The sequence below is a fragment of the Nipponia nippon genome, unplaced genomic scaffold, assembly GCF_047370975.1.
Source record: "Nipponia nippon isolate SJK-2023a ecotype South Korea unplaced genomic scaffold, ASM4737097v1 scaffold_17, whole genome shotgun sequence".
NCBI classification, from domain to species: Eukaryota; Metazoa; Chordata; class Aves; order Pelecaniformes; family Threskiornithidae; genus Nipponia; species Nipponia nippon.
The window spans coordinates 7,071,315-7,083,055 of record NW_028262333.1 but is presented as its reverse complement, the minus strand read 5'-3'; the positions used below and the strand labels follow the sequence as shown (position 1 = coordinate 7,083,055).

Genomic DNA, 11,741 nt, shown 5'->3' with positions numbered 1-11,741 from the left:
CTCAAGAATGAGAGAGAAAAGCCAGTGGACAAAGAATACAGACAATGGGATGGGAAATGCAGTGTCTGCCTTTTTACGGGATCCTTTCAAATAGGAATGTGCCTGGACAGAGGAGGCAGCCTGCCCACTGCGACTCGGCCTTACAAAGAGCAAAATACCTCAGGCTAAGAGCAAAATAACTCGGGCTGTGCTCAGGTGGGACCTTGCTTTACCCCAGGGTGTGAGCTGTGCCCCCGAGGGTGGGCAGGTTGGCGGTGATCAGAGCGAGGGAGTGCCGGGCTGGGCTGGAGGCAGGGTGCTCAGCACCCCGTGGGGCTGGCCCCTTCCCAACGAGGGTAACTCCTCGCCCTCAGACAGGGTGCACCTGGGTAGGGGGGGGGGGGAGTTTCAGCACCTGACCCTTCCCTTATCAGAAGGAATAAAAATCTGCGGCATCACATGAGTTAAAAAGAAGGAATAAATCCCAGACCGGGCAAAGGGAACAGTCCGGGAGCACGGCTCGAAATGGCAGGAGGTTTTCCGTCGTGTGCAGGGCGATCAGACGCGCCCGTCCTTCCCCTGGCCGCAGGACTGTCACGGCGAAGCGGAGGTGCCGCTCGGAGCAGCGCTTCCCAGGCCGCCCGCGCCGCTGCCGCTTCTGCAGCCGGTAGCCGCTGCCAGCCGCACCGGGGCGAACCGCGGCCGCAGGGCCGGGACCGGGACCGGGGCCGGGGCCGGGGGGGCCCCGTCCTCACCGCCCCGCGGCCCCCGGGGGCGTGGCAGCGTGGTCGGGCTGCGGCCCCACGCGTGGGCCTTCGCCCGCGCTGCCGCAGGCTCCTCCCGCCCGGGGCGGGGGCGCTGGCCGGGACCCCGCGGGGCGGCCGGCTCCTCCCGGGCTGCTCCGGCTCCTCCCGGGCTCCGCTCCTCTCCTCCCCGCCGCAGGTTGCTGCTGCCCGCTCCAGGCGGCCGCTCGGTCCCGCCCGCGGCCCCCTCCCTGCCTTCCCCTCCCCGAGGTAGGTGCCTGCTTCGGGTGTGCTCGCCAGTCCGGGGGCTGCATCAGCCCGGGGCTGATCCTCGTCCCCCGCGGCTTGGGTAAGGGGCGCTTGCTTGCTGTTGGCGACAGCTCGGAGGGCGCGGGGTTTGCGGGCGGTAACTTCATCGCTGCCTGCAGCGGGGTGGGCGTTTTCAGGCTGGGAGGTCGCAGGGGCAGGCTGCCAGGGAAGGGCTCCAGCGGGGCGAGGAGCAAAGGTGACACCGATAGTACCTGCTCTCATCCTTCCTGCCCTTCCTTGTGGCTGCGGAAGAGTTCAGAATAATCGGTAGTTTCTCTGGGACGAAAGCGGTAGGGTAATGTCATGTGTTGCTGTGCTACTGCCCGGTTTCGGTTGCTCAGCAGAACAGCAGCAGCACCCCCGCCCCTGAGCAGCGCTTAAGCAATGAAGAGGTGTTCAGAGAAATTATTTGTGGACCCCTCTGAGTCAGGGGTCCTCTTCTGAGGAGTCACCCATCAGTGATATTTCTAACGCTGTGACTAGCGGCTCGCCTCTTCTATAAACGCCTTAACCCTTTCCTTAGTGCTGCTGAGCTCTTGTCCTCGTTAGAGAGCACAGCCCGCTTGCGGTGCGAGTGGAAAACCCTGGCGACAGCGCTCAAGTGGTTACTTTTCCTCTGCTTTGCTTTGGTTTTACACTTATCTTGTTGAGGGTAAAATACGCGTGGCGATGTGAAGGTGTGCTGCCTGGCTCCGGAGGTGGGAGCCTGGGCATTCCCAAGTGGCTGCTTTCTCACGCCTGTAAAATTTCTGCTGTGGTGGCCAGACTGGCTGACGAGCCCCCGGGACCGCTGACGAGCCCCCGGGACCGCTGACGAGCCCCCGGGACCGCTGACGAGCGGAGCTGCTGCCGTGCTGCTCATGGAACAACTGAGCATGAAGTTAATGTGGAAGCGTTAGTTGTCTGGGCTGGAGGGAAAGTAATGATTTTAATCATTTTGTGACTTTGCAGTGCCAAACGGGAAAAGATGTATCATTTCTTACCCTGGGTACACCATATAAAGATACAAATTCTAGCAATTACTACTCAGACTAGTTTAACTTCAAGGAATACCAGTGCCCGTTTCTCATAGCTTTTATGTACTGACGTATTGTCAAAAATAAATTAAGCTACAGACTCCTATACAAGAAAATTGCCTTGAGCAGCTGACCTTGGTTGACACCAATAAGATCACTGTGATGCAGAAGCATCAGTATGCGAACCTGATTTGTAGCTATTACATCTGAAGGTGCGTTTTTCCTCTGAAGAGTAAGTTTTGGGGCTTGAGAAGAGGTGCTGGTGTGGCTTTGTTTCAGACTGAAGGCTCGATCTGTTCCCTTCGGAGGCACCGGGAGGGATTGCAAACATTTGCTGCTTCATTTGTTTTATTGTTGGATCTTGTTTCAGTTCTCTGAGATGAGAAATCAAGATTTTAGGTTTTTTTAACAGTTTGCACTGGGGTTTTTTTGCCTTTTGAGAAAAGCAAACTCCCCTGCTCTTTGGGAATAGCGAGATCTGCGAGAAACACAGCAGCAGCATGGGTGGGTTGCAGTTGAGATTGTAAAATGGCTTGGAGAGAGAGTGCCTTGTGTGCTGCCTCTGATCTGTTCTGGATGCCTCTTGCTAGTGCAGGGAGAGACTTTGAGGGGTGCTGGGAGACCTCTCAGCTCCAGCTGACGTGGGGAGGATGGAGACCATTGCAGTCAGCCGTACATCGCTTTGGCAGCTGCTGCAGTGCCATCCACAGTTGGATTCCCAGGATTGTCATACTGGGGATGAATTTTACATCACTGCAGCCCAGTTCAGGATGACACCCAAATATAGGGGTTGCTTTTAAACTTCAGGCAAGCTTTGGCACTTGCTTTAAGGTAATCATCCTGACCCCAGGCGTGAGGTTAGAGCCGAGTTCCCGGCTGAGTGGTGGAGATAAAGGTAGCTGGAGGGAAGGAGCTGAGCGTGCTGGTGCAGGGGACCCATAGCATCCCATGGCACTCCCAGTTTCCAAGACTGTCCCAGTAATTATCTCTTCTCCAACATTTTTTTTTTTATTCCTCCCTTTTGTGCTTCAATAACATGATTTTGTTACTTAAAGTAAAAAAGTGAAGCTACTCAGTAGCTGTGTTTTCAGAGTGTAGATCTGAGAAAAATGAATAAGGCTGCATTGCATCCTTAAGCGTTCAGTGAAAATACGAATGCCCTGGAGAACGCTCCAGGCTGTACAAAGTCCGGATTGTGCTGCACTGTTACTCCCTCATTCTATTCCTTTAGAGCTTTGTACTTCCAACAAGAAATAAATGTGTATTTCACAGGGATGTCAGTATCAAAATAAGCATATGAAGGTGCTTTGCATGTAAGCGCTTTAAAAATAAAACTGCTGCTGTACCCATATAAGATCATTCAAGCTATCCCGACTGTCACTAAACTATACAGAATCATATTCTCCGGTATACATGTGTGTGTTCAGGGGAGAATTGGAAAATTAAAGCCTGTGTTGTCTGCTAATGAACAGACCTGTCTTTTCGCAGTGTAAGAGGAAAACCAGCCACTGCAGCCAGCACTGAACCGTAAATCAGAAGGTTTTCTTTTTTGTTCGCAGTTCATATCCAAAACACTTTTTGAAGAAACTGAGTGGTAACTGCACCTTAATTTTCCATTAAATCTTTTAATTTAAAAAAAAAAAGTATGCGTTTGTCCCAAATGAAAGGCTTCTGTAACAGCTTAAATCAAAAGGGTGACACTTTGAATTTCTTCTTATATACCTTTTACACTTCCACATGACCTTAGTAGTCAAAAGTGCCTTTCTCATTTTATCTGGCCAAGTCACTATGTCCATTTATTTTGGATATTGACCTCACTACAATTAGTCATCATTGAAGCTACAAAATATAATACACTGGATGATACAGCAAACATGAGCCAGATCCTCAGATCTTTTGGTCTCTTAGCCTATTTCTACACTTCCCTTGGTGGGCAGCAGTCCTGGTCTAGGTTACAGGGTCATGATGCTACTGGGTTTCTCTAGTAAACTCCATTATAATGTGCTTTTTCCCTCATACTCAGTTTTGTCTCCAGAGCAGTGAACCTCCAGTGAGAAATTTGCAAGCTACAAAATGCTTATTAATCCTGAATAATGATCAGTTTTTGCCTCCTGCCTTCTCCAGGATGCAGCAGCAGAACATTGCCCAGGTCCGCTGGGAGTGACCTGTGGGTGCCACCGTCCTGGCGACACCGGCTTCGAGGGTGGTAACGTAACTGAGAGAAGTGGAGAGAGCTGAGCCTGGGCTGAACACACCATGGGAGCAAACACCTCCAGCAAGTCACCAGCCTTTGATGAAAACGAAGATGGTAAGAGCTTTTCCTAGTTATTGTCTGGGACTTCAAAGTCCACCTGTGCAGAGACTGTGACTCTGAGAGTCACCGCCAGCTCCCGTGCTGGGGTTGCAAACACCCGGACGCCTGGGTTAAGCAAAGGCCTGTCAAGGTCTGCAGCAGCAGCGTGCCCTTGGTCTACTGCAGAGCTGTGGTCAGGTGTCAGGGCGTCCTTTTGTCTCCCCTCTCTGCGGCTGGGCACTGGGAGAATAACTGTTGGTAGAGGTTTGGTTTTTGAGATGTCTCCGGGCCAGGCGCTTTGAAGGCAGGGAAGAAATGCTGCTGTTCTGGAGGCAGGGGAGGTTTATTCTGGAGATCACAGCACGAGGAGGACTGGCATGAAGTGTGGTGGGGAGATAGCTTGAGCAATGCGTGTTCCCATCCTTGATTTGGGCTTGGTGGGAGGGCCACCGAGAGAGACCCGGTCAGCAGCAGCAGAGGTGGAGGATCCTGGTGACTGCCCAGCTGGGCAGCTCTGCTCATTAGCACTGGAAGACCAGCACATGGGCTTGGTCAGCTGGAAAAGGAGAATACATTGCTGAGAGCAGTACTGGAGGCCACTGTCACTGTGCTGCCAAGATTGTAGAGACAGTCATGAAAAGATTGTTCCATAAATATATTTCCTGTTCCATGAGTCAGCTTGCTAACTGCCATATGGGCTTTCACCTGGGTACAATCATAAAATGCATATGTAGATAAATACAAATACATACAAATAAAAGTAAAATATATGAGAACCTAGATGACTCATAAACTGCTGTCCCAAAGGTAAGAACTCCAGTCAGGGAAGACGTAATCCTGATTACTGGGGACGTAAGGGGAGAAGGAGGGGACATTGACCAAAACCTGGCCTTCCTCACTCAGCTCCTTGAGGAAAGAGGTGTTGAGGAGGAATGCGCTTAAATTCTGGAAAGGCAGTGATTATAACCCGAGTAGTGACGTTGGGGCTTGTGGTAACACAGCCTTCTGCCCCGGGCTGTGGCCGTCCCGCTGTTCGGTCTCATGTGCCGCTTGGGGAAGGGCGAAGTGACTGCGCAGCAGCGTGTTCCCCTTGCTGCCCCAAACCTCCCGGCTGTGATCCAGCCCTTCCCCGTGCGCCTCGGTTTGTCAGCCCGCAGAGAAGATTTCGCACTTTGGGGTCTGTGTTTGCTGCTGTCGCCCTCCAGGCGCAAAAGGAGCTGGTGAATCGCTCCGTCCTCGTACTCTGTGCTGCTGTGCCCGCAATGCCAGCTGCGTGTGCGTGGCTGTTTGGCTAAATTGGCTGTTGATCCCAAATGAATAATGCAACTGCTTGTGATTTTTCTTTGTTTTTCATATTTTTTTCCCACTTACTTTAATGCAAAGAAATCCATGCTGTGAGGTTTTCCTGGAGATTTTATTCCTGGTGCATCTAAATGCTCAATATTTGCATCTCTCATAAATAACTACCTGCGCTAGCTCAGGATGACTAATAGTTTTCGCATTCCCAATCACCTTCCTTGGGGTGATATGTCCTGGCTGTGAGATTGACTGTAACAAATTGAATTTTCATTGGGGTGGCTTGTCTCTCTGCTGAGTCGTTCTCTGGCTTCGACATACCTCGTGTGGCATCAGCTCCCGTGGCAGAGAAATAAATAATACCCCGAGCAATGTGGTGACGTGTACAGGGTGACTGTCCTGTAAATCTCCTCGGACTGGTGATTTCTTATGAGAGCCAGTTCTGGGCTTGGAAAGGGCTTGGTTTCAGCAAAACCTGACAGCATGTGAAGCCCCTGTTAGCTCTGTGGCAAAGGGCACTGGGCTTTCCAAGTGTGAAATGCCATACCCCGTGCTCGATGCAATTGTGTGTCATGCTGGCAAGGCAAGGGAAAGGCCTGGTCCTGACCATCTCAAGGGGTTCAGTGTTGATCTGTTGAGTTTCAGTAGGCTCAGGGGTCACCCTTGCACCCAGATACAGTGTCCAGACTGGTGCAGTTGTGCTTTCATGGCCCTGCCCAAATTTAAACAGTGGTAGCACGTTTTTTTCTCTAATTAGTCATATTTTAGTATACTGGGGGGAAAGAAACCCAGCTGAAATGGTGGTGTCCCCTGTTAACTTTTCCATTATCTTGGCAAATTTGTGACCAGAGATTGTATCACCTTAGATGTCACAATCTTGTCCTTATTCTAATTGCAATTAAAATTGAAATTAATTAAGAGCTGCCAGGTACAGCAGGAAGCAGCATAACAGCTCTTCTGCTCCGTGACACTGGCAGGTCACTTCCCTGGGCTGCGGCCGGTGGAGAGCGGTCCCAGCTCTTTGACTGTGCTGTAGAGAGCCTTTTCCTTTGGGACCTGCGTAAATATGAACAGCAATAGCGTGAACAGTGGCAGTGCTCTGGTGCCAGGAAGGCACCTGATTCTTCACAGCCTGAATTGGTGAATTCCACCTCTGGCACTTCTTCTCAGGTGAATGCCACCTCTGGCAGTGCAGTGCTGCAGCTGCATCGCCGGTCGGGCAGTTGCCTGCCAGATGCCGCTCACCGGAGGCATTGCTGGGACCCAGAGCTGGGGGAGGCGGGAGGAGGAAACATCCCGGTCTAACGAGCATTTTGCCATTGCACCAAAGAATTGGGTCTGCTTCCCAGAGAACTGTGCTGTAACGTTCAGTGATTTCATTTCTCTATACTACCTCTCCATTGCTTAAAAATAAAAAAAAACCCAATGACTTGGAGAATACTCAGGCAGCTGCAACAAGGTGAAACCTTTTGCAAAACAGGGTTGTTAAGGAGCTGACTTGAGGGTGAAAACACCTGGATTTATATTGTGCTGTAGTTTTCTGAATAGCCGTGGGCAAATTGCTTCACCTTGCTGTGTCTCCGTTCTTTAGTGGTGGGCTCCCTTCTCCTCCCGCAGCCCGGCCGTTCGCTCTGTGGAGCGTGGACCGCCTTCTGCTGTGCACACAACAGGGCAGCAGGGCTCATGCCTTGCTCGGCCTCCTGTTGTCCTTTGATATGCACACATAGTCATAGCGCCTCTTGCATATGTTTCCAAATTGCTGTTGCTATAATTTGACTATTTTCTGTGGCGCAATGATTTTTTTGGGGTGTTTTTTTGGTTGGGTTTTTTTTTTGTTTGTTTGTTTGGGTTTTTTTTTGAGATGGACTTCTCCAAGGGGCTTTGTTTGCCTTTGGCTAAAGTGGGATGATAGCATTATTTTTCTCTCAGCATTTTCTCTGAGTAGGCACAGTCGTGGATAATAAGCTAGTGAGATGAAAAGAAAACGTAATAACCAGACAGAAGGTTCAGTGCTGGAAGGTGATCTCCCCTCCTGATGTAGTCAGGATGAGACCACGTTAAAAGCTGGATTTTGTTTGTGCCGCTTCTGGGCAAAAGGGTGTGGAAAGCATCCTGAAGGATGGCAGCCAGATATTCTCCCCAGCTGGCCAAATTTGTTGGAAGATAAAGCAGAAATAGATAGTAGGTGAGGACAATGGCTGGGTGAGATGGACATACATCATTCTGTGGGCCTTTGCTAGTGTCCTCTCTAATGCACAATCGGCTGTTCTGTCTTTAAGTTGCCCTGGGATTCAGAAGAGCGTTAGATGTATCTTTGTTCCTCTGCCTGGATCCGCACCGAGTTCAGCTCCCCAGTACGGAGGGACTTGCGTTAGCATTTCTGATCCTGTGGTGGGACTTGTTTTCCTGAGGCTGCAGAGCAGAGAAGGAAGGGAGGGAGGAAATACAATGAAAGTGGGGGAAATTACGGTGACAAAAGGAGGACAAGTCATAACAGACTGTGCGGTGTTGTGCTAGCTGTATTGGGATGGGAGGACCTGAGCCCCCTGAATTATTGACTTCCACTTGGCAGATGGAGTTTGGGGGCTTTGGCAGGGTTGACTTGTCTCTGATGAGGATGCTTTTCATGGCTAGGTAGGTTCTGTATTTTTTACCTAAATATTGTTCCTTGAACCTGGGTTTAGAAATACAACCCCTGCTTTCAAAATGGTATTTCATGCTTATGCTTCAGTTGGTTCTTTATAGCAATTGTGTTATCTTCCTTGGCATCTCTTAAACATAATTTGTCTGCGTTGGCATATCACATGCATTTTCTCTCTGAAGGGCAAATGCTTTGGCTTTTTCATTGTTTTAGATGCCATCAGGCAGTGAAATGAGGCTTGTCAAATCTGTAGATGTGGATTCAGGATGAAGAGCATGTGTTCGGTTCCTGATTTGGACACCACAAATTTCAGTACTCTTTGGAAGTGAGACTCTGGACTGGCTCACTGTGAAAATCGGGAATGGTAGGAAAGCTAAAACAGAGAGAGGTTAAAATGTGATCGTACCTGGTTTGAGAGTCTTAAACAAAAAGTATGCAATTTAGCTTTCTCATGAGCAGCTCAGTTATAGACCCGTGTTTAAAATGCTAATGAAAACATTAATATTAAAAGACAAGGAGGTATAGGGCGATAGTATGTTCATGAAAGCATTCCTATTAAAAGTCAATGGAGGTAGAGGGTGTTAACATGCAAAATCTGGCTGCTGGCTTAACTGTTCTGGATTTGCAGCTGTTCCAGATGTTAATGTCTGGCTGGACCTCTGCGTTTTGTGGTCTGCCCCGCTCTCGCAGAGCCCCGTGCGGGGTCCCAGCACCGGGGACCTGAGACTCCCTCTCCCCGCGGTCGTGGGCTGCGTTGCACGGCACCTAGCTCCTGCAGCTCACCTCTCCGGAGCGGGTGCTGAGGGCTGCTTTCCCCTCTCATTTTTCCCTGCAGGTGATAAACATCTTCACTCTCCCTTTTTATTCTGCAGGTATCCACTACCCTTCTCTCAGATGGTCTAACTGGTAAACAGATCTAGTTAAATTCAATCATTATCTTACTACAATCATTATCAATCATTCTCTTATTACAATTGTTATCTTATCACAATCATCATTATCATGTCATATTTAGCTCTGATATTTGCAGCTGTTTTTCCAGGTTTGAAAAAGGGCCTCTGTGCCTAAAAGCCGGTATTTTTTCCAAGTGCTATAGCTGGAAACCATGAACTTTGTTTTGGTTAAATTGTAGCGTCCTAACTGAAAAAGTAATGGCAATGAAAAGGACACATTCAGTGTGCCTGTTTTAAAAAATTATTTTGAGCATGGGTTACCAGTGGGTATTACACTTCTGGCCAGGTATGCAGTGGCTGTTTTCAGCCTTTTTTTTTTTTTCTTTTTTTTTGGAGGAAGTTTGGGCAGGCTCAGCGGACCATATGGCAGTTTGGTGACCCTCATACATCGTGTTTATGCTGAATGAAACCCACTCTGCCTAGTTAATTTCTTTGAAAAATACATGCATTTCGTTTAAAAAAAAACAAAACAAAAAAAAAACCCAACACTTGCAAAGTCTGAGTACACTTCTCTACAGTTGTGTGGTGGCAAGGATCAGTAGGTGCCTGCCCTGTTATCCTGGTATTAGCTTAGAGGCAGGGCGTGTCCCGAGGAAAATAAGTTTATTTCTGATGGGTATCGTGCGCAAGTCCGTAACGAGGAGGATTCATCTGTTGCTGTGGCAGTGATTAACAACAGCTGGCAATCTCATCTGATAAAAAGCTTTGGGGACAAACACCTCTTGGTTTCTGTGCCGTTCAGTTCAGGTAGTGAAGAAAGCAGCAGATGACAATTATGTTGGGAGCTGCACTTTTCAAGACAACCTGTGGTCTCAGAAAGCACAGAGAGGAAAAGCTCTGTACCCTGAAGCACAAGTTGCTCGTGTGCCAGTGTTTCTGTGCAAACAAGACTTCCAAGTGACTGCGCCTGTTCGCTCCCCAGCTGACCAGACCCTTGGTGTGTGGGTCCAGTACTGGCTTTAACGCCTGGCACAGCCGGAGCCCGAGTACATCTGAGCTCTCTGGTACCGTTAAAGCTGCCTGGGAAGATTTGAGCACTGCTGGAGCAGTGGGCCATGGCAGAGCGAGGGGGCTGGGGGGCTCGGCGCACTCCAACCTGTCTGCTCGGGGATGGTGTGAACGTAATGGAAGTATTTCAGGTCAGCCTGAGAGGGCAACGCCAGTGGCACCAGATGGAGCTTCCACGTAGGGCTTTCATGCAAGACCAGCTCAGAGCCTGCGCTTTGGAAAGACCCCGTCAGCAGCCCGCAGCGAGCACTGGGTCAGCTTTGGTAGCACAGCCCAGCCTGTGGTTTGACAGCCTGGAGCTGCAGACTGAGGCTGGAAGGACACCTAAGGGTGCCTCAGGCTGCTCTCAGCAGACAAGCACAGGCATAACTTGTGTTTCTTTTGTACAGCAACTGCTTTAATTCTTATTTCACTTGAAGCTGAAAGGGAAAGAGACCTTGATGTTTTCCTCTCGTTTAGCAAAGTGCCAGTGGTGGTGTGAAGTCTGTGGTGGCAGAACACCCTGCTGTTTGTGCTAACATAGGGTAATGATGGCAATAGCCCCAAGGCAGACCTCCTGGCCGTGAGACCTGGACACCCACTGAGAGTAGCGTGGCAGGTTGCCTTCTGAGGTGGTCATTAAGCTAGCTGGTGGCGGTGGGCCTCAGCAGGGAGTGGAGGGTGCTGCAGGGCGTGCAAGGCAGAGGTGGACTCGGTGTTCGCTGGTTCCCGTGACCCTCACTGGGGGACAGCACTCCCTTGCAGCCCCGCGCTGGCTGCCGGCAGCCGTGACTCCGGCCGCAGGGTCCAGCCCCTGCCAGCGGGGAAACAAGAGGGGCCCGAGGCGAATGAACTCTGCGATTTCAAGCCCATTACGTTGGTGGTATCGCTCAGTTCCAGGGGTCACACTAATTAAAACTGATGAGTTATAAATCTATCAGAGGCCTTCTTCTGATGCCTTGAATGAGCGTTTCGATGCGGTTGGTTCAGCCAGCAGCGGCCGGTTAAGCAGCAGATCCCCGAGCGCGACCTTTCCTTAGCTGATGGCTGCTGGGCACAGCGCTGCTGCACCAGCGTCTTGGCGAAGCATTAGCAGGATTCAGAGCATTCAACTCGGTAATCATTGCTATGGTACCTCATCCAGCAACCAGCAGCGGGGTTTGAACCCAGTACAGTTAATCTGTGTTTGCTGTACGCTAATTTGATTTGCTGTTTCTCTGGATCTATTTATTGCCGGAGATGAAACACAGGCAGCTTCACCCTGGCTGATCAGAAACACTTGATATGTAGGGTCCTTCAGATTAGCACTTACAAAACATTCTCGCTTGCTGTGCAGGTGTTCACCTTCCAGCCCCGTCTCCAGCCGGAGGCCAGAAGGGGAAGGGGAACGCGTGTTCGCGCGCCTCCCTCCCCGTTTCAAGGCACGCTCTGCAAAGCTGCCGCACTTCTGTTTCCCTCCTGAGCAGAAACAGCCATTCTGGATGCTGAGTGGCAGCGAAGCTTGCAGCCAGGGTTGCTGTGTTT

The 11,741-nt window shown here is 50.4% G+C and overlaps 1 protein-coding gene across 2 annotated transcripts in view; it reads left to right on the top strand.

The window, feature by feature from the left end:
• Positions 1 to 790: 790 nt before the first annotated feature.
• The window catches only part of STK32A (serine/threonine kinase 32A), a 37,111-nt gene continuing 26,160 nt past the window's right edge, over positions 791 to 11,741 (top strand). Inside the window, exons 1-2 of one of the 2 annotated variants that reach the window (XM_087753669.1) lie at positions 791 to 992; positions 4,172 to 4,355. In XM_087753669.1, the coding sequence (XP_087609795.1) occupies positions 4,304 to 4,355 (52 nt within the window). In that variant the 5' untranslated portion in view covers positions 791 to 992; positions 4,172 to 4,303. Of the gene's footprint in view, positions 993 to 1,014; positions 1,072 to 4,171; positions 4,356 to 11,741 lie in introns of those variants that run through there. The other variant, XM_087753671.1, reaches the window with a different exon arrangement.